The sequence below is a fragment of the Balearica regulorum genome, chromosome 1 (assembly GCF_011004875.1).
Source record: "Balearica regulorum gibbericeps isolate bBalReg1 chromosome 1, bBalReg1.pri, whole genome shotgun sequence".
Taxonomy (NCBI): domain Eukaryota; kingdom Metazoa; phylum Chordata; class Aves; order Gruiformes; family Gruidae; genus Balearica; species Balearica regulorum.
The window spans coordinates 216,223,344-216,245,875 of NC_046184.1; the positions used below are offsets into that span (position 1 = coordinate 216,223,344).

The 22,532-nt window shown below is 49.6% G+C and overlaps 1 protein-coding gene across 1 annotated transcript in view; it reads left to right on the plus strand.

Moving 5' to 3' along the window:
• The first annotated feature begins 333 nt into the window (after window positions 1-333).
• MAP6 (microtubule associated protein 6) overlaps window positions 334-22,532 on the plus strand; it is a 47,345-nt gene continuing 25,146 nt past the window's right edge. Inside the window, exon 1 of the mRNA XM_075742598.1 lies at window positions 334-1,118. Within this exon, the coding sequence (XP_075598713.1) occupies window positions 418-1,118 (701 nt within the window). The 5' untranslated portion in view covers window positions 334-417. The remainder of the gene's footprint in view (window positions 1,119-22,532) is intronic.

Sequence of the window (22,532 nt, forward strand, 5' to 3'; positions counted from 1 at the left end):
TGCGTGAATACGCTGCGTCTTCCACGTGTGTGACGTGTCTTGCACATGTGTGCGCACGCATGTGAATGTATGCAGGGCGCGTCTTGCACGTGTGGGTCCGTGTACGTGACTGCGCGTGTGAACGCACGCATGGGCGCGTCTTGCACGCGCGTGTGCATGTCTGCGCACAGGCGTGCGCACGCGTGGGCAGGTGCCCGGGTGTGCGCGTGCAGGTGTGCGCTCACCACCTTGCCCCCCCCCCCCCCTCCCCGTGCCGGGCGAGACCCCGCCCCTGAGCGAGGCCACGCCCCCTCCGGTGCGGCTGAAGGGGGCGGGGCTAGAACGACGCCCCGCCCCTTCCCTGGGCCGCCCAGTCCTTGCGTGCGGCCGCGCGTGCCGGTGCGGCGGGAGCGGGTGCGCTCCTCGCGCGGGGCCGCCATGGCGTGGCCCTGCATCACCCGCGCGTGTTGCATCGCTCGGTTCTGGAACCAGCTGGACAAGGCGGACATCGCCGTCCCGCTCGTTTTTACCAAATACTCGGAGGCCACCGAACATCCCGCCGCCCCCGCGCCTCCCCCGCGCCCCGCCGCCCCCATCGATACCCAGCCCGGCGGCGAGGCGGCGGCAGCGGCGGCGGGGGAGCCGGCTCCCGGTCCTACCCGCCCCGGCCCGGTTCCGCACTCCTCTCCCCCGGCCGATTCGGTGATGCGACACGACTACAAACCTTGGAAGGTGCAGCGACCGGAACCGAGTTGCAAACCCAAGAGCGAGTACCAGCCCTCGGATACCCCCTTCGAGAAGGAGACGCAGTACCAGAAGGATTTCCGTGCCTGGCCCATCCCCAAGCGGGGTGACCATCCCTGGATCCCCAAACCGGGACCTTCCCCCGTCCTCGCCCTGGACCGCGGTTCCCCGGAGAAACCAGCTCAGGAAAAACGACGGAAGGTGCTTTCCGGTCCCGAGAAGAAGGAGGAAGATCCCGAGGTGGAGGATGAGCATCCCAAAGCGCTGCGAGCCGGGGATGGGAGAGAGAAGGGTCGGAAGAAAGCGGAGGAGGCGGGCGGGGGCAGGGCGGCCGCCGATGCTCTCAACAGGCAGATCAAGGAGGAGGTGGCGGCGGGGGTCAGCTCGTCCTACAGGTAACACCCCCCCCCCCCCTTTCCCCTCCCCTCCATCCCGAACCCCAACCCGCCGGCTCCTCGCCGGCCCGGCTCCGGTTCCCCTCTTGCCCATCCCCGGGAGGGCTGTGCCACCCTGGGAGGTGGGGGAATGCGGCTCTGAAGCGTTTTAAGGGGTTTGCTGGGTCTCCTTGGGCGGGAGGGAGGGGTGTCCTTAAAATCCCCCACCTCTCTGGGTGTCGTTGATGGGGCGCGGGTAGGTGCTGTGCGGGTGGTGAATCCGCAGGTCCTTTTTGCCGGGTGGGTTTGGAGCAGGTTCGGGTGCCCGTGTCCCCCCATCGCATCCCAAAATTCAGAGGCACCCCCCCACACACACCGGCTTGCCTTTCGGCAGGGGGAGGTTCGGGTCGCTTCCCTGGGATGTGCGAGTCGCCGCCCGGTCCTTGCCACAAGCGCATCCCTGACAGCCCAGAAACCCTCCCGCGGCGCGACGAACCCGAAGGACCAGCATCCCCATCGCGTCGCTGCATCCCGAGGGTCCCACGCGCAGATGGGGGTCCCACGCGTGAGCTGGGTGCCCCACGCGCGGGAGGGTCCCACGTAGCACCCCAGAGCGGTAGCATCCCCGAGACAAAGCATCCCGGGGACACGGCGGGATGCGGGTGACGCGCGTCCTAGGCCGCTTGGGTGGGGCAGCCTTCAGACGCTGCCATGTTTAACGCAGCGCGGCGGGGGGGTGTCACATCCCTCTGTCGTGTCTGCCCCCCTCCCCCCCCCATCATTCCCCCCCACCCCAGGCTCAAAAGAGTTGCCCTGATTTCACCCCAGGAAGAGACCCTATTTGGGATTCGGAGCGTGAAACTCCTTGCCGCGAGATGCTGTTGTTATTTCTCTCCGGGTGAAGGGGTTGGATGTGTTGGGAATGCAAAACAAAAGTGATGGGGTGGCTGCCCTGCGCGTACATTTGAAAGGAGGATTTGCTGCGATTGTGTTTTCCAGAGCTTTCTCTGGCAGAGCCCACCACCGCCGGGGCCGGGGCGGAGGTAGCGAAGAGCAAAGCTGGGGTTTGTTGTGACAAAAGTGTAATCGCAGCCTTTTTGCTTCTCCCCGTAGCCATGTGAATGCCAAGGTGTTTATGCCGTTACAAGAATGATTGATTTTCTTCCCCAGGGGGGTTTAGAGGTGGTACCCTGCCATCAAACAGGTAGTGAATTCACGCAGATTTAAAATGAAGCTGGGTTTTGACTCCTCTGTCCCACTGGTGACCATGCGGCACGGCAGACCTGGCAATCTTCTTTCCCCCGTCCCCGGGTAGGAAACGGTTCAAGCAGTGAAATTTTGATTTTTGCTGTACTTCGGCGTCAGCTCTGGCTCTTGCTGGGGACGCGAGTGATGTCGTGGGCTCAGGTGCATCCAAGTGTGACGGCGGGGGTCGGCTGCGACGTGAGAAAATGGCCAGAGATTTTTTGGAGGGTGTGGGGAAAGGGTTTTCCAGAAGTGACACAGTCTTTTAGTCTGTTTTGATCAGCCGTGATTTTTGACTCAGCTTTTTATCTGATCACCTTCCAAGGTCTGGGGCTCCTGTCAGTGATGGCAGGACTAAAGCAGAAAGCTGTCCTAGAGCTGGAGAGCTGTGGTGTTGCTCTCTTCCACTGGTTCAAAGGATAATTAGGCTTATTTACTTATGTATTTAAATGCAGATTGCTCACCCTCCCATCCCTTGACGTACTATCCCTCCTGTCTGCTCCAGCAAATTCATACGGCCGCTGTTGCAGCAGCGCAGGCTGGGCTGTGTTTCCTCCCGAAGCAAAGGGGTTGGGTCAGCTCAGATGTTGAACCCAAGAGGAACTTGACCACTTGAGCCCTCCTTGTGTTGCTCCTCATCTTTTAGGATGCCCCTAGGGCATCTCTTTCCCCCGGGGTCCTCATCTGGTCTCCCACATTTTTCTTCCTTGCAGCATATTGCAAGAGAAGTGTTTGCTCTGACGCTCAGCCCTGGAACATAAGCGCCTCTTCATTAATGCATAAGTGATGTTGTGGCTAATTGTTCTCATTTTCTGTTCAAATTAGGCATCTTTTAAGTGATGTTTATTGTTTGGGTTCTTTTTAAAAGCCAAATTCTCCAAATCCCTATTACTATCAAGGACCTTGCTGCTCACAGGAGTCCCTGCTGGGTGGGTTTCAAACACCTCCAAGGATGGAGACTATTTGGGCGACCTTTTGGGCCACCCAGCAGTCAAAATTATCTCCCAGTGACCTTTTGCTAGAGAGGAGCAAGGATGGCTCTTGTGGGGCTTGTCCTCTGTGGCCTTTGCTGTGCTTGTGCATGGTTGAAGGCTCCCCAGCAGCGGAGAGCAGGGGGAGATTTCCTTACAGTCCTCTGCCACCACTGCAAATCAGCGTAATGTGATGCTCCAAGGCTGGGAAACAGTTCCTTGATGAAACCAAAGAGCACACCGGTAATGGTTTTTAAGCTCGCTCTGTCCCCATGAGTATTATTTCCAGGTGAGGGAACAGAGCTTGGGATAGAGTAAGCAACCAGCCCAAGGTCATTGGGGAAATCCATGCTACGGGGAGGAATTCCCTTTTCTAAACTCTTTACACCAAGATAAATGAATATTGCAGAGACTGTGTACCTGTGACCTGCTCCTAGGTCTGCCCAGACCTACAGAGCAGAGGCGATGCCCAGGGGTGATGGCCACAGGGCATGGAGGTTACTCCCAGCCCGAGGGATGGATGATTTGTTTGCATTAGCATTTCAGCCCAGAAGCCTTCAGTGAGGCCAGAGCAGCTACAGCAGGGCTGTCCATGTCTGCAAGGGACTGCCTGTGCCCAGAGATCCTACAGAATACATAGAAACAAAGAATCATTTAGGTTGGAAAAGACCCTTAAGATCACCAAGTCCAACCGTTAACCCAGCGCTGCCAAGGCCACCACTAAACCATGTCCCCAAGCACCACATCTACACGGCTTTTAAATCCCTCCAGGAATGGGGACTCCACCACTTCCCTGGGCAGCCTCTTCCAGTGACTGACAACGCTTGCCGTGAAGAAATATTTCCTGATCTCCAACCTAAACCTCCCCTGGCACAACTGGAGGCCCTTTCCTCTTGTCCTGGCCATCAGAGTAAGTCCACCTTGTGTGCATCCTAGTGCCATTGAGTTTCTTTGCTCAAAGGCATGGCACAAAATGATGCAGAGGACCTGCAGGGAGTTATTTTATGGCTAATCTCAGAGCTTAACTTGTGATTTAAGGGCTTCTGGATGAGATTCAAAGCAAGGCCCCCAAAAGGTATGTCGTAGTCTTCAGGGGAGGGATGGGAACACATCCCAGGAAAGCTTGTGGTGAGTTTTACCAGAAGGGACAGGTAATATTTTATGACATTTAATAGGAAACGCTAAGTGGGTTCCAACAATTTATTCTCAAGGTTGCCTTAGAAAATGCTGGAATCGCTATGAGCTATTTATGTGGCTGTAACGATTCTATGCAATATACATTCTGTAAATTATTTGTGGCCATAAGCTGCCACTTGGGCAATGTCGGACCAACCTCTCTGCTAAAACATAACTGCCAGCTAAACCCTGTCGCTTGTTACTTGGGAGAAGAGACCGACCCCCACCTGGCAACAGCCTCCTCTCAGGGAGTTGTAGAGAGCCATCAGGTCTCCCCTCAGCCTCCTCTTCTCCAGGCTCAACACCCCCAGTTCTCTCAGCCACTCCTCATCAGACTTGTGCTCCAGACCCTTCCCCACTCCGTTGCCCTTCTCTGGACATGCTCCAGCCCCTCAATGTCCTTCCTGGAGTGAGGGGCCCAAAACTGAACCCAGCACTCCAGGTGCGGCCTCACCAGGGCCCAGTACAGGGGGACGATCGCTGCCCTGGTCCTGCTGGCCACACCAGTGCTGATCCAAGCCAGGATGCTGTTGGCCGCCTTGGCCACCTGGGCACACTGCCGGCTCCAGCCACTCTGCCCCAAGCCTGTAGCGGTGCCTGGGGTTGTTGTGACCCCAGGGCAGGACCCGGCACTGAGCCACGTTGAACCTCACACAGTTGCCTCGGCCCATGGATCCAGCCTGTCCAGATCCCTCTGCAGAGCCTTCCTGCCCTCCCGCAGATCAACACTCCTGCCCAACTTGGTGTTGTCGGTGAACTTACTGAGGGTGCCCTCGATGCCCTCATCCAGATCTCAGATAAAGAGATTAAAGAGAACTGGGGAATGCCACTGGTGACCAGCCACCAACTGGGTGCAACTCCATTCCCCACAACTCTTTGGCCCCGGCCATCCAGCCAGTTTTTTATCTGATGAAGAGTACACACATCCAAGCCATGAGCAGCCAGTTTCTCCAGCAGAATGCTGTGGGAAACGGTGTCAAAGGCTTTACTGAAGTCCAGGGTAGACAACATCCATAGCCTTTCCCTCATCCACTGAGCAGGTCACCTTCTCATAGAAGGAGATCAGGTTGGTCAAGCAGGACCTGCCTTTCATAAACCCCTGCTGACTGGGCCTGACCACTTGATTTATTTATATTATTGAAATTATTTATTTATATTATTCATAGTATTTCTATTATTTATATGTATATTGTGTGTATTTATTAAACATTCATTTATGTATAGGATTTGTTTATCTACTTATGCCCAAATAAATTCCCTTGGCAAACCAAGGGAAACAATGGGAGGACGTGCTCACTCCTAATGCTCTTCAAAAGTTAAGTGACTCCCGGGGCAACATCTGTTTTGAAGCCATCAGTAGCAAGTAGTTTTGAAGGTGACCATGTTGTGCATGATAGCATCTGCTTGCCAAATGGTGCCCTATGACTGTTTGTCTTTGGCTGTAGGGAAACTGAGGCAGAGGTGCTGTGTGACCTACCTGAGCCCACACAGTGCATCAGGGCTGGGTGCAGCTCCAGGGCATCGTTCTCCTCTTTGCTGTTTTTCTTCTGGGGTCGAGGTGCTGGAAGCCACCAACTGTGACCGAGTGTGCTTTGGCGTGACGCAGGTTCTAGCACCGAGGTGCTTCTTGTCTCAGTTTCCCTCCCCAAAGCATGTGCTGCCCAAGCAGCACTACAGGGGCAGGTTGCACCTCCCTTCACGCCCCCCTCTTCTCTGCAGTTCTGCTTCTCGTGATGGCCGGTGGACCCTGAGGGATCAAAGGAGGACCAAAGGATGGAGGAGGCTGCTGTTGACTCTGGGGGTCTGGGACCAGAGAGAGTAGGTCATAAAATGTGCAGACAGTGGCATTTCCTGGTGGAAGTTGAACTGTTAGAAGCACATTTGGCAAAAATGCAAGAAGGAAGGAATGTTTTCTATTTTTTGTTTGAAAATGAAGGGAAAAATGTTAGAACTAGGTGCTTCCTGGGTGTTTTTTTCCCCTTCTCCTTTGTCTTGCATTTCTTGTATTCTTCTCCTTTTGTTACCTTTTTTCCCCAAAGAAAAAAAGATATAAAAAGGAAAGGGGAAATTTCATCACCTTTACAGTTGTTGAAATGAGTAGTAAGGCGATGAATTTTCCCCAGAGAAGTAATATTGCAAAACCTAGGTTTCAAGTTCTTCACCAAGAAGAGATCTTTTTTTCTTTTACCAAAGCAATTATTTTTTCCCCCACCAATTTCCTTTCCTACCAGAGGAAACAAAACAAGAAAGGCTTCAATGGAAAATTTTGGACTGCCTCTAGTATTAATGAATTGCCTGTTGCTAATGTTACTGTCGTTCATCTCAAGCCCTGGAGGTGCTAAAGATGTGGAGCAAATGAGAGTTTGTAGTAGCTATAGAGATGAATGAGTCAGTGCTGGAGACTTGCTGTGTATGTTTCTGAGAAATAGAGAAGCTAATTTAGGGAGGGATGTCCACGTAGGAGGGCTGGAGCAAGCTACATGAGGGTGGGGGATTCATAATCCATCATTATCATTGTGGAAATGTAGGGCTGGAAGGACGTCCCAGGATCATCTGGTCCACATCTCATTTCTGGGGAAGGGGATGATATATCTAGACAACACCAGGTCGATTTTCTCTAACCTGTTCTTGAAAATCTCCAGTGAAGGACATGTCCCATCTTGGTGAGACACTCAGTAACACTGCTTGTGCTGTCAGGTGTGCCAAACTTGGTGGGAAATTTTCCATTGCATTCTGAAATTCCTGATCAGATCCATAGGCTGGGTCTGTACCAGTAAATTAAACACTTCCAGGACATGTTCCTGTGCATGGGGGCATGACCATCTACATTCTTTAGTTGTTGAAACAGTTCCTAGCACTCTCCCCAGGCTTGTTTGGGAGTGTGTAAGAGCAAAGAACTGATCCCAATGAGCAGCTTGAGTGCAACCACCTTGTTTTGGGGGTTAAAGGGGTCTAATAGTGCAAGTGTGGGCTGTCCCAGACTTTAGGGCCAGAGAACATTCCTGGGCAGATTTCATTTCCCAGTGTCATTTCAGCTACGAAGTCCCAGTTTGGATGAGAGTGCCATTAAAGTAACCCATATGGGCAAATGGATCCAATTTTGCTCTCAGCTGGAAGGGAAGGGCCAGGATGTTTTCTTCCATCCGGAAAAAGCTGTTCAAAGAAATGGTTGGCATCTTGGGCTAAGGCTGAGCTCTGGCTCAGCAGTTACTTGATACGTACCTTTAGCAGCAGGAGGAGATGCAACGTCTGCTGATACCACAAGGACCAGTCATATGAGTATGTAATAACCATGCATGGAAGAAGCTCTTGTATTTAGTAAGACACGAAGAGGATGCAGATGGGTGTTGCAGACGGGCAGCTATCCTGCCACGCTCTGCGTCTTGATCTCCTCTGGATATTTGTGGATATCTGAAGGCTGGAGAGGGACTGTTTACAAGGGCATGGAGTGATAGGATGAGGGATAATGGCTTTGAACTGAGAGAGAGGAGATTTAGATGAGATGTGAGGCAGAAATCCTTCCCTGTGAGGGTGCTGAGGCCCTGGCACAGGCTGCCCCGAGAAGCTGTGGCTGCCCCTGGCTCCCTGGCAGTGTTGAAGGCCAGGTTGGATGGGGCTTTGGGCAACCTGGGCTAGTGGAGGGTGTCCCCGCCCATGGCAGGGAGGTTGGAACTAGATGGGCTTTGAGGTCCCTTCCAACCCAAACCATTCTATGATTCTGTGCTACAGTCAACCATCTGAGAAAGGCTCTTGGTAGTATCTCCAGGTTGGAGTATTTGCCAATATATTCCCTGCAATCACATTAAGGTGGACAATATCCAGCCCTAAAAGCCAACTGGGATCTGCTCAGCAGTGTAGGCAATATTGAATTTTGCTGCTTTGACTGTGTGGAAGGTGGAGCCGGGCTGTGCGTGCCGTAGGACGGGGTTGAGCTGGAGGAAGAGGTGGAGGTGGCATTCAGGTGATGGAGTCAATGTACTTGAGCAATTTTTCCTCTGCTCCTGCTCAGCCTGCTTTAGGCTCACGAGACTGGATGGGACCCTCTGAACCATTAAGTCCAATCAAAAGTACCCCATTATTTAGTCTTTTTAGTTGCACGATGCCAGCTGGAAGGGTATGCCAAGACCTCAGTCTCTGGTGGTTTGCAACCATCATCTCTTTTCCAGTCTGGGTCAATGGACAGGTTATAGTTTGCTGTTGTGTTGTCTGGGTTACTTTCTCTTTTATCTGGAGGTCACTGCTCAGTGTCTCCAAGTACAATATCCACATTGTTTTTGACTCTAGCTAGGAAGTCAAAGTTTTTTAGTCTCCTTTTTATTCCCTGTATCAACCATTTCTCTCCAGCTTTTCCTAGATGAAATCACTGTTTCTTAAACACAGATGTAGACTGTTGCCCTTTAAAGATGAGGTCCCCATCTACCGAGATTCTCGTGTCATGTTTGTGGGCATCACAGATGCCTTATAAATCCCTCGCTTACCCTTTTGTAACCAGGACCTCCACGTTGTTGTTCTGCTTAGGCAGTTCCAGCCTTGGAGCTCCCATCCCACAGCAAAAAAAATCCTGGTGATTAGTACCATGCCTAAAATTTAGTACTAAGAATTTTCATCCCATATTGGACACAGCAGTCAAGGTCAATCCCTTTCTTCCTCTCTGATATCCCCATCCTCCTTCGTATTGGTGCTGCCTACAGTATTGTGCCATTAGGAGGTCTCATCAGTGTTGTCCTACTTTTTTGTGCCAAAGTCAACCTTAAAAATGTTAAACACTGCTAACCTCCTTCCAGGCTGCAGCTCAGCCTTCCAACACTCATCATTGTCATTTCCCTTGCCCAGTTTCCCCGTTCTGCTGATGTTCATGTTCACTGGCTTAATAAATAATTTCCCACGTGGCCCTGTATTAAATGCTTTACTGAACCAGAGAGATTTTCACATTTCTTTTGTGTCCTAAGTCAGTTATCATATCAAAGGATGTGTCAAACATCTCTCCCTCTCCCATTCCTGTCACTCCTGTGTCTGTGTAGACCACCAGCTTCTCCTGGATGCAGGAGCAGATGCTGTAGAACAGACCCCACTTTCACTTGGTGGCTTCAAGGTACTGCTGTAACACAAACAATGTATAAAGAGAAGAGGGATCAGCCAATTAAGGACTTTCCCTGTTCTTCCTTTGCCAAATAAATCACGATCAGGCATTGTAAATTTGTCTTCTCTCACATTTAGAGCATGACCTTTGCTTTTCCTGTCTTCTGCCGGCTGAACAAGCCTTCACTTTCTAAGTACTCCTGCACTCTATCCTAGAAAATTCATATTTTTCTTTGCTCTGAGCTGAATATATCCACAGCACTAATGCTGATATCTTCAAATAAACCTTGCTGTGCCGGGGCAAGAGCATGGATGCTCTCCTATCATGACCATCAGCACCAACCCAGAGGGAAAAGGCAGTTTTCGGCGAGTTTTATAGGATGGAAATTTTATTTCTCTTGATGCGTAACTCAGCATTCTCTATATCCTTCCAACGTCCTTTATATTTTATTTATATATATGTATATATACACATACATATGCACATACACAAACCAAGCTGTTCACCAAGTTACTGATTTAACCTCCAACTCATCTCTCCTCCCCAAGTCCAACGTTGCGGGTGTTATGTAGCGAACACATTTTGCTTTCTATTAATAACTCCTTTTGCTCAAACGGTGCCTTCACCTGAAAGGACCCCGCGGCACTTTGCGAACACGGCGTGCGTACGGCGAGACTCCTGCTGCGTTGGGGACCTGGCTGCAAGCTGTGCTGTTGAGACTACAAAACAGGGTGTTTTGGTGCTGGGAAGGTGGGGATGGCTGCTTTTCTTCCTAATTTTTTAGAAGTTTTAGGGTTTTTTTAAAATTTTTGGTGGAGCCGTAATTCAGTTTTGCCGAGGAGGATGCATTTGAGGGACGTTCTCAGGTTGATGGGTGGGTTGTCTGAAATGATGTGCTGCTTATGCCTGGAAAGAAGGGGGCTGGCTCCAGCGGTAAAAATCACTGCAGCTTCTATAACACAAGCAGAATTACCTGGGGATGAGGATACGGCCCTCGGGCAGCTGCCCCGGACCAAGAAGATGCCAGCTGCTCAAAAAGACACCTTGAAGAGGGGAATTTAACCAGTGGTCCTAGGGGAGCAGCTTGTTTCAGAAAGCACTTTACACTGCTGTGCAGTGGTACAGGAAAGCAAATATTCCCACTTCACAGCCCGCCCGGGATGTGCGGCTGGGGATGGTGCTGCGTGGTGCAAAGCGAGCAGGCGGCGAGCAGCGTGCCCTGTGCAGGGACGGGCTGGCATTGGGGTACATACAGCCCGGGGACCCCGGCATCCCCATCCATCTCCATCTGCAGAGACTCACCGTAGTCCCTCTTCCAGGCTGTAATTCAGGAGCACAAAATAATATCCCTGGCAGGGATTTTTATTTATCTTTTTATTATCGTGAAAGCATCACCCGGCTTGTCCTTGCTGCCAGCAGATTTGTAAAACCTTGCTGTTTGGCTGGTGTGTGGTTGCTTAACACCAGGCTTTACATTCGTCTGGTTTTAACTCTAAAACTACCACCACAGAGCTGTAAACGAACCATTTCAGCATCAGTTACTCCCATCTCCACCAGATGGGCAAGGAAATCCAGGCTGTTGTGAGCCACGGGCTGGCTCCCGGCAGCCCCGCATCCATCCGTAGGACTCCCACTGACTGCAGTCAGGTTTCTCCTGCGTGGCAACATCCTCCCCATGTCATGTAGCTCTTGCACCGCGTTTATTCGCCCAGCCTTGCAGGTGCTGTCTTGGAAAGCAGCCAGAGATTTCTCACTGAAATACTTTGCAAGGTCGGTGGTGCCTTGCTAATGTTGCTTGGCTGCTGCTTTTCTTGTTCTTTAAAAGGGTTTAAGGTGTGTGGGGCTGTGCAGGTGCTCTGCTGCTTACCTAGCTCAGAAAGGGGGGGGGGGAGAAAAAAAAAAAGGTGATGTTTAAAGAAAACAGTGGCCTTCTGGAGTGGAGCTATGTATTAATTGCAAATGGCAAGGTTATTCTGCTCATAGAAATCACTGGGGCTATTTCCAAGAGTGCCAGCGTTGGCACTGGGGTCTTAACTTAGCCCACAGCCTGGACTGGAACTCCTTTCTCTCCCCAAAGCCCTGCAGGACCAGCATCTCCTCTTGCAGGATCCCTGCTTTCCTGTAGGATTAAAAGCTCATGCCCTGGTGTTGATACCTCAGATTTCCTTCTCCACGCTCATCCCAGTCTTGCTCCCCTCATACAAGTTATGAACAGCAATGCTGTTTGGGGGACTCCTGTGTGTAAGGGCTAGCTGTCAATTAAATGATGCTTATGTGCAATTAACTATTAGGCAAATTAGTTAATGTTTTCTTCCATTTTGTTCTTTTTCTCCCGATTCCTTCCCATTAAATCAGCTACAGAAGGTATCGTGGCCACATAGGTAGGAGGGAAGATGGGCAGAAAGCTCATCTCCCGAAGAAGGGGATCCAACCTATTTCTTCCAAAGCAAAGATGAGCAGACATAAAGCACACATTTATGGGGAGTTGGACAGTTTGGGTTTTCCAGAAATCCAGTTAGACCAGCAAAAAACTCGGCTTTGGGAAGGTTGGAGCTGGCCAGGCCAGTGGATTGCGGTAAAGAAACCTCAATTTCGTGTCCGAGTGCTGGGTGAATGGCAAGGGGAGAGGTTATCCAGATGTAGGAGGAGGAAATCCTTCAGGATCAGCCCTGATTGCTGAGCTTCAGGCTTCCTCCGACATTTCCCTTTGCCTTTCACCTTGGAGCAGGATGTGCATCTGCTCTCGGGCAGGCAGCTTTGCCTGAAAGAAATCAGTGCATCACGCTCTGATGGGTTGGAAACACAGGCAGGGACGTGAACCCTGGCTGGTCCCATTCCCAGATTTGGGCAGCAGTGAGGGTGATGGTTGGTTTACTGACTGAGACCTTCGAGGAGAAGCTCCATGTGCCCTCAGGGTGCCATTTTCCTGCAAAAGCAGGGGGGGAGGGTATCTTTCCCTTCTCACATCCACTTTGATTGTGGAGCTCCATCAACATGAGCCCCAGTGGGAGGTTCAAAGGGTGCTCAGCATCTTCCAAACTCTTTTGCAGCCTGAGCCACACTTTTCCACCAGTGCAACAGAGCAAACTCTGTATTGGTGGAGTTACTAAACCTAAAGTGGGGGACTTAGATGCAAAGATCTGATTCTTCCACTTTGCTGGATTAGTGGAGACCAGCGTGCTGGGTTGCAGATCAGGACTTTGACCGTGCTTTGCGCTCTCGTTATTCGGATATAAAATGGAAGTGCAGAAGGTCTGAGATGGGAGAAGAAGACAGGGAAGATCCTATGAAGGTTTGGGTTTGCGTGGGGCTGATGTGCCGTGGCTGGGTGACAGCTTCCAACCAGGTACCCTGTGCATCCAGGGGACGAACGCGTCGGTCTCAGCCGAGCAGCGGAGCTTGTCGTTGCGTCGGCCAGTAACTATGGCAACTCGTGCGGAGGACTCCCAGAGAGGGATGCGTTTGCAAGCAGCCCAGCGGAGGGGAGGACACAGGGAAAACCACGTGTTCCCTCCAGGGAGCGGGGATGGGCTTCAGCAGCATCATCGTGCAGAGAGCCAGGGAGATGCTGCTGTTGAAAGTTGTGGTGTTTTTCCTCCATCGGTGGGGTAAAAGCCTCTGGCAGCGTTGGACACGGTGCTGCGGCATTGCAGTGGCGTTGGAGCAAAGCTCGGCGCAGGATGCGATGAGGGGAGAGGCGATTTCGTTGTGTCTCATGGAATTGCTCCCACAGCTCTGGATAACCCACAAGGCTGGAGGGGTCTGCTGTGTTCCGCTGGTCTGATTTCTGGGATGACACAGAACAGGTTATTTCAGCCGTCGACTGGCTGTAGTGTCTCCAGAAAGCCAGCCAGCCTTCAGAGGAGGTGCAAAGGCTGATCCTGCCCCAGAGCATGGCCTGAATTGGATGGTTTTTGAGGTCCTCCTCAGCCCCATTTGCCATTATTCCCTTTACTGTTTGTTCTAGGGCTGCTAGCTAACATGCTGGTCCCTGTCCATGGAGGAAAAAGAGGTTTCTCTTTTATGACCAGTTCTGATTTGTCTCTCCCTGGCTGCTCTGAGAGCTGGAAACCTGCAGAAAACACAAGCACGTCTGTTGGCTTCACGGATGGTTTTCTGGCTGGGCTTCTGCTGGTACCTCTAGACACATCTGAAGTCTTGGTAGCATTTTTGGACAGCTTTTGCACAGCCTAGCTCCTGGAGTTAAGTGGTTGACAGAGTGTACCCTCAGTGAGTTTGCTGACCATACAGAACTGGCAGGACTGGCTGACACACCAAGAGGCTGCGCTGCCATTCAGTGAGATCTGGACAGGATGGAGAGTTGGGCAGAGAGGAACCAAATGAAATTCAACAAGGTCCTGCACCCAGGGGGGAACAGCCCCAGGCACCAGTATAGGTCAGGGGTTGACCTGCTGGGAAGCAGCGCTGCAGAGAAGGACCTGGGAGTGCTGGTGGACAAGAAGCTCTCCATGACCAGGAGCGTGCCCTCGTGGCCAAGAAGGCCAAAGGTGTCCTGGGGTGCAGGGAGAAGAGCATGGCCTGCAGGTCGAGGGAGGTTCTCCTCCCCCTCTGCTCTGCTCTGCCCTGGTGAGGCCACAGCTGGAGTTCTGTGTCCAGGTCTGGGCTCCCCAGTTCCAGACAGACAGGGAACTACTGGGGAGAGTCCAGCGGAGGGCTGCGAGGAGGATGAGGGGCCTGGAGCATCTCTGGTGTGAGGAAAGGCTGAGAGAGCTGGGGCTGTTTAGCCTGGAGAAGAGAAGCCTGAGAGGGGATCTGATCAACACTTCTCACTATCTAAAGGGTGGGTGTCAAGAGGAAGGGGCCAGACTCTTCTCAGTGGTGCCCAGCGACAGGACAAGGGGCAATGGGCACAAACTGGAACACAGGAAGTTCCATCTCAATATGAGGAAAAACTTCTTCCCTCTGCGGGTGACCGAGCCCTGGGACAGGCTGCCCAGAGAGGTTGTGGAGTCTCCTTCTCTGGAGAGATTCCAAACCCGCCTGGACGCCATCCTGTGCGACCTGCTCTGGGTGATCCTGCTTTGGCAGGGGGTTGGACTAGATGATCTCCAGAGGTCCCTTCCAACCCCTATCAGTCTAGGATTCTGTAGGCCCTCAGCTTCAGTCTAGACCAAGGGTCTTGCAGGGTGGTGTGATGTACAAAGCTAGTAGAGAATAACTGGAAGATGTTTCTTTAAATTCAATGTACCGTTGCTGTGAGTTGCAGCCAGGTGCATCTGTTCAGCCCTTCCTATCTCAGTGTTTGCTCTTCCAGTGGCTCTTCAGGCATGTCCGGTAGTGTTTGAGTGGTCACATACACATCACCATCCTTTTTGCACCCTGTTGGGGAGGAGGGATGCTCCCAGAATTTAATGCTGGGATCTGGAAACCAGGGTTTTGACCATGTCACACCGATGTTTGAAATGGAAATTGGGTAGGAAGTCAAACTGGATGATGTGTAAAATTGGAAGGGAGTGAGGACATGGTGCTTTCACATGAGACTTTTGACATGATGCAAAACAGGGGGAAAGAGAGGCTTGTGTCATTATTAAGGCATGGAAAGGGCTAGGAGATCTGAAGGTGGTATGCTGGTGTACTTTCATAGCTTCTTTGCTGTAATGTCAGGGGGAGATATAAGCACTGAAATACAGAGAAGATGTATTTTATTTTAAGCTCTCAAAATGCTTGCAAACAATTCTGACTGGTCCCCGTTCTGGATTTCAGCAGACACCATGTTCCAGCCCATATGAGTATTGGTCAGTGCAAGAGTCTGGTAATGCCCAGATTTGGGGCTCTGCCCTTGGTATAGAAGCTGCATGGATGTGTTACAGAGAAGGGGGAATGAGGGGAATCACCGTGGCTCTGATTGCTTGTGCTCGCTCCATCCCTCTGCTGTGTTTGCAGATGTGGAGACGTTCCTCAGGAAGCTGCCGAGGTGCTGCAGATGTGTTCAGAGCTTCTGCAGAGACAAATAAACACGCCTCGCTGCACCATGGGGCAAACGAAGAGTTGTTGTGCTGCAACCATGTGGCTTGAAACACGCCCAGGTGATCATACACTCACAAAATACATTATCATAGGAAATTAGTATATAATGTTCAGTGTAAGACCATATGGAAGGAGAAGATATTTATTTACAAAATACATAAATAAGTTGTTTTTTCCCCTTTCTTTCACAGATTTCATTCATTTACACTCACCTCATACTCACAGGTACTGAGATATCCATGATCAGGTGGTCTGGCCAGGATCACTGATGGGCAGCACATAGCTAAGGGACACCAGCCTTTGAGTTCTCATTTAACCTCTTGGATTTTTCTTGGCTGGTGACTACAAACTCATTTTTGGAGAGATGTTTTACATCACTTAGGGGTTACTGATCTCAGCATCAGCCTTGATAGGACTCTCTGCAGCTCTAGAACTCTCCCAAGAGCTTGATCCAAATCTCAGTGGAGTCAATGGAAAAAAAACAAACCTACCCTATACACAGCTTGGGGCATGGATTCCTTTCTGCATGAAGATCACAGTTTCAGCTAGCAATGCTACTCACTCCTACATCACATGGACCCACCATTGCCACGTCGGAGAAGGGCTGAGGTCTGCTCAAGCTCGCAGCACGGTGGAGAGAAGGAGCTCTTTCATCCCTTCTATATAGGACGCAACCTGCCTTAAATATCCCACAGGCCATATAAATTCACAGCACTACTGTCCTCCTGTAGTTGTAACTGATAACCTTATTGCGGGTGAGAGATTTTTAAGGGCAGAAAGGGATATTAGGAGCATCCTGTCTGAGTGCTTGTACAGCGCCATATTTCATCCATGTAATCTTGTCCTGAGTCCTTCACTTGTGTTTGGCTAAATCATTTTGCATGCTGGAATTGGAATTCAAAGAGATCTCAACATATTGGAGAAATAGCCTGAAATAAATAAGAAGCAGTTCAGGAGAGGTAAGGTAGAAATCATCAGCAGTACCGGTGCACAAAAGCACTCAAAATAAAATTTAAAAAAAAAGACTTCTGGGCAAGTAATGTACTGAGATGTATGCAGAGGAATTTGATGTGTAAGATGTGACATCATTCCACATTAGTAAAGCCTCAGGTAGACTTTTATTATATACTTCAGCATAACTGTGGACCAGAGAAAGTCCTGAGGATGCCCATTAGAGAGGTCAGGAGCGCAAAAGACATGATCATTGCAGAAAGCTGGAAAGTATTGAATGGGTTTGGATAGAGAATAGGGCACCACAGAGAAATGGATAATTGTCTTTGCATATATGAAATATAATGGTCCATGGGGATGCTCGGAACCGCTGTAGTCACAGTCAAGAGGAGCAAGACTTGGATGATGAAAGTTAAAAATCTACTAAGTGCTTTGCTGGAGCAAGTCCGAGGGAAATTGTGCATCTCTGGAGATGCCAGCAGGATATCTCCACAGTCCCTCTCTGAAACTAGGAAAAAAAAAGTCATTACCATTCATTCCCTGCATTGATTTTCTGTCTGCGGTGACCTTGGTGCTGCTTGCTTTTCTTTATGCTCCCCAGGGCATGGGTTGGATCAAGCAATTATAGTTTTAATAAAAGGTGCCTGGCTGTATTGCGTGATGACATTTGATTCATATTATCTTGATGGCTTCTGCTGATCCTCAATCATTACCCCACTACCCTCTCTCCTCCCTGCCGTGCTCCCAGACCTTTCTCCCATGTTGGGATCCGACTCTTGGAGTCTCATCCCATATTGAAGTTTGTGTGTCTTTGCGACCAAGACCCAACAACCCGTTAGCAGGCTCAAAGCCTCCTAACACGCGTGCATAGCTGGTGATTTCAAGTCAAAAGCATCATTGCTCGATGGCAGAGGTTAATATGGGACTGCTGACCCTGCCCTGCCTGAAAGCTGCCGCGTGGGGAGAGTTTGCATGGACATCAGAGCAGGCTCCGTGTGGATATCACCGAGATCGATGGAAAAAGCCCTGTCATTTGGGGCAGGATCAGGATTTGATCTGAGAGAGCAGAGGCAGCATCGAGCGAAGCCAGGAATCGTCCTTTTTAACCGCTTTAGCTTCGCTCTCTAGCGAAGAAAACCCAACGTGACAGCTACAAGGCAATCATCTTCCCTGCCCTCCTTCGGGTTGATTTTTCTCTTGGCTGGAATGTTAGTTATTTTTTCTAATGCAATATTTAATTATTACTTAATATAAACATTTTATGAACTGTTACAAGGGGTGAATTATTTATGGGAGGGGAAGGAGTGCTTTTTCTGAGCCTTTCTGCTCTGTCGGTTGCAATAAATATCAATCTAGGCGTGTGTTTAAAACATGCGTGCTCTGCCTGGGAGACAAGAACAGTGCCGCCTTCTCCCGTCTCATCTCTCAATTAAGTACCTGCTTAATACATTTGTCCCTAGCATGTTTTATTTCTCAATTAAGCTTGGAACAGCTCCAAAAGAAGAAGTATTTGCAGATTGTTTCATTTCCAAATGCATATCATTTACCCAATAGATACAAATGGCTCAGGCTGTAAACTTCCACTGCGCGCACAAAAATGCTTAGTAATAACAAATCCTCCTTCCAGTTCTTTGCAGGAGAGTCATAAAATTGGTGCTTTTAATTTTTAGTCCCCAAATTCACTGCCTGGGACCTTTTTTTTTCTGTTTTTTTTTTTTTTTTTGTTGTTGTTGTTGTTTTGGGTTTTTTTTGTTTTGGGAAAGGGGTTGCAGTGCACACTTTGGTGCGCCGGCACCTGGGTTTGGGTTTTGGCAGGTAGGTCTGTGATTGCAGATGTTTTTATATTCAGTCCCACATTAACAATATCCTTTTTGGGAAGTGGCTTTCTATGATCCAAATGTATTTTTAAGGTTATCTTAGCCAAGCAGACACGAGATCGGGCAGTTCTGGGAGCTGCACGGCCGCATTACGATGGCACCGGGTGTCTCTGGACACGTGAGCATCTTGCAGCGCTTGTGTCAAAGCAAGTGGCCCGTTTGCAACCTCCTCCAGATGCTCTAGGCTGGGTCTGGAGGTGCCAAAAGACCCCAGGACATCAGACCCCCGACTGGTAACATCCCATTGGCTTCCCAAGCTATGTTGATGCAAGATGATCCTGAAAATGGGAATGGTCTCTGAGTCTCCCAGGTTTCTGGGGCTTTGTCCCAGCCTGTGCAGCTCTTCGAGCTTTGTTTTCTGCACGCAGCGTTTCTAAATCCCCCTTTGCTGGCACAGGCAGCCGTGCACATGCCCTGGGATTTTCTTTCATCTCTTCTTGGTTTTAGCTCCCCAGAGCACGTTATACACAGGCTCCTTGGGTCTGGAAACAGAAAACCACGTCTCTACTTCACTTTTTCCTCCGAAGGGAATAAATCCTACACTTGGCTTGCTGCTTATTGCTGAGTACCATGCCTCTCATTTCCAGACACTGATTTCAGGGCTCATTTCGGCTTCACACCTCTCCTTCGGAGCAGAGCACCAGCCTTGGTAGCACAGGGCCATCGTCACGCGCGTGTGAACGGTGTGTTTCCCCGGTTGTTTCAGTGTGCTCGGAGCGACGTTTTTGATTAAGCGCTGAGAGGAGCCTCTGAATGTGAGCACCTTCGAGTAAAGACACGACCCATTTTGTCTGTGCTTCGCTCTCAGGTCTTTCCACTCCTTGCAAACACCGGAAAAGTCCTTGAAAACACCCAATTAATTATAAAATAACCTTCTTCCAGAACCTGCTTTCTCACCATTTCCCATATAAAGCTTTCCGACAGTCCTCCTTATCCTCTTTTATTTCCTGACAGCTTTCGAGCATGCAGCGTGGTACCAACAGTGACCAGTAATTGCTTCGTGCACTCGCATCGGTCCTTCTTTTACCCAATTAGGAGGAGATTTCACAATACAGCCATCTGCTCCAGTGCCTTGTGCTGTCTCCTTCCCCGACTCCCCCAAGAGAGCTGTGATGGTCCCAATATTTACTGATTCGGTACCACGGGACTAATCCAGTTGTTGGGGAGCTGGAGTCATGGGGTCCTCCCTGTTACATCGTTATTGATGCACAAGTGATGCTGATGGTTTCCCAAGCTTGCAGAGGGGAGTGTGGGGGAAGGGAGAGCGTTTTCTACACTCATTTTCTCATTTCCTACAATTCATCTACTTTTGTGCTTCCTGCAGGCAGGGATAGCTTCTAGAGAAAGACAGGTCAACTCGAAGCAGCATGGACTCGAGTATTACACTGTTAGAAGTGATACGCTTTAATGCACCTAATTCTGCTCCCCGTTACACCCATGCAGTCCCAGTGACTTGCGGTGGTTGTTTTATGGTTTCCTAAAAAAAAAAAAAAAAGTGCATGGGTGTATTAAGCTTTGTCCTCTTCCCAAAGAAGCCTTCCTAGTGCTTCCATGCTGTCCCCTCAACTGTCTGCCCCTGGCTGAGCCCAGTTTAGAATTTCCATGGTGCTTTGAAAGCAACCTTCCCCACAGCAATTTCAGTGTAATCTCCCCGTGTTTCCTCCGTGGTAATTCTAGGTAGCTCGTGCAAACTCTGGAGCAGGAGCTCTGCACCTTACCGTCCACAGCACAAATCAAATTTACATCTAGATTTTGCAGCCCCTGAAATAAAACAGTATTAAGGGTAAAGATGGGAGGAAAATCCGACTCAGCTCTTCATTGATTTCCTTTAGCTCAGTAATCCTTTATCTTAAGATCCTCGCTCAAGCCTCAGCTCTCTTCTTTCATCTGCTTAGTTCACACCCAGCTCTACAATGATTCTTCCAGTTAAAAAGAATTATGACCTCTTAATTTCAATTAAAGAAATATTCGATTTGTACATTGCAGAGGAAGGCGTGAAATGGAAGACAGAATTCAGCCCTCTATGTCAAAGCCAGCCGTTGGCTAGTCACTTCTGCATGCTAAAAAAGTACTTTAGATTCATTACATATATACATAAAAATCTTGTAAAGAAATAGCACAAGTTCAAACACATGCACACACATAGACACAGCAGAGGCAGGTGATTGGACCAAATGTGGGTTAATCTTGCATTCAATAACGTTCTGTATTGCATTATTCGAGGCTGTGTGGTTGTCACACTGCATATGTCACGTGTAGCACGTCTCCCTATGCCTGACTTCACCTGCTTGTGTTACACGCTTGGGACACGGTGGAAATGCGGCTCATCAAGCCACAGAGCCGTTTGCTGTGAAATATTCATCGTGTTGGATCAGGTACCTCAGCTGATGGATTCAAGGGATTTCTGCCAGGGTAGTTCTTGCAAAAAATATCTGCGCCGGTCAGTGGGAAACCACAAACCTGTGTGCAGTGGGGATGCCACTCGCAGGAATGCCTTGCGGATGGGTGATGTATAAAAGGTCGTGGATTTGAATTCTCTTTCCTTTTCTGAGAATAAGATGTTATGCATCCAAAGCATGTATATAGGACATTCAGATTATGTGTTATTTTCCATATTTTACTTTGTAGACTAAAATAAGATAAAATTGGGTGTCTTTGGAGCCTAAGCATACGTGTGTGCTTTGCTTTCGCAGACGGTATTTTAGCTTGGAGGCTCTGAGTTGTTGAAGTGTAAGATCTCTTAGGAGGTATTTAGTTGTACCTACACTCAGATTTCAGTGGTCTAACAGAAGATAAGAGACCATCCTGGTTACAGCTTGGTCTCTAAGCTGGCCTGCAGGCTGCTCTGTCTTGCGGTCATCTAGGAGGCATATCCATGGGTGTGAGCAGCAACTGAGGCTGTGACCTTGCATCAGTATCTCCATCAGCTCTGCAGAAACATTGAAGGGAGAAGGGGGATGCTGCCAGGAGACAACAGGGTTAGACCCTGTGTTTACCTGCCATGGGCAGTATGTACAGAAGAAATACGTGGTATTCATGATTTTCTTTGCATTGGGCTTTCAGCAGCATGTTACTGCTCCAGCCCAGCGCAAGGAAAAACTTGAATACCATGTATTCTGGGCACTAAATTAGCCATGGGGCTTGGTTTATTGCTCTTCTACTTAGTGGTCAAGGTCCGTGTTCCTCAATGCATCCTCCATGAATGTTCATGGAGATCCTGATCCATCATCTCCCTTTTCCTAACATATGCCTTGTTGCCATCTTGGACATGTAAACCTTTTGAAATCAGGTGACTCGGTCTTCTATTAAAGCCCACACCAAAATTGCTTTTATATATTAACTGAAACTCAGACTGTGACTAACTAGTTTCTTCATTTTTTCATGTGTATGATTAAGTTTTAGGACACCTGGTGCCCAATCAGCATATGAAGGGTATTCAGATACAGTCATATAGTAACTGCTATGGTGAGGAGCAAATAATAATGCCCCGAGTCATCAATGCAGTGACAAAACAATAGCTGTGATTTAAGTTTCTCCATCTCCCTCCTTCACCCCCTTTACTGCTGAATGTATTTCTACTCCCATGCCAGGATGAGCGATTACACTGTCATGCAGACTAGAAATTAAATCAAAGAGCAACGCTAATTTTGAACTGCATTAGAAACACAGAAAGAAGGGAAGTAATGATTCCCTGAAGGGAGCAGAAAAATACAGCTAGTTGAATAACACAGAAGAGCTTCTATTTCATGTCTAATAGCTATTTCCTGACCTTCCTTTGGAGAGACCCATCCTTCTGCATCCGTGATTTGGATAATTTGAACAAATTCAGCCAAATCTTACCTGTCGTCCCCAGCACCACCCGTCTCCATCTTTTACCTCAAGGGCAAACCTTGCGTCTTCTATGCAGCTGAACTGCGGTATCACTAGAGCATCCCCAGGCTGGAGGAGAGCCAGAATCTAGGGAACAGGAGCTGGCGATGAGCTCAAGCAGCTTCACACCAGAGCTTTCAGGAAAGTCAGGACGGGTGGTTTTCCCCAGCAGTCCCTGCCCAGCACTGTGAGGGTCTTCATGAAAACCTCCGCTACTACAGCAGCGTGAATGGAGCAATTTGGAGCAGAGCTGTTGTCAGCAGCGTTGGTCAATGAG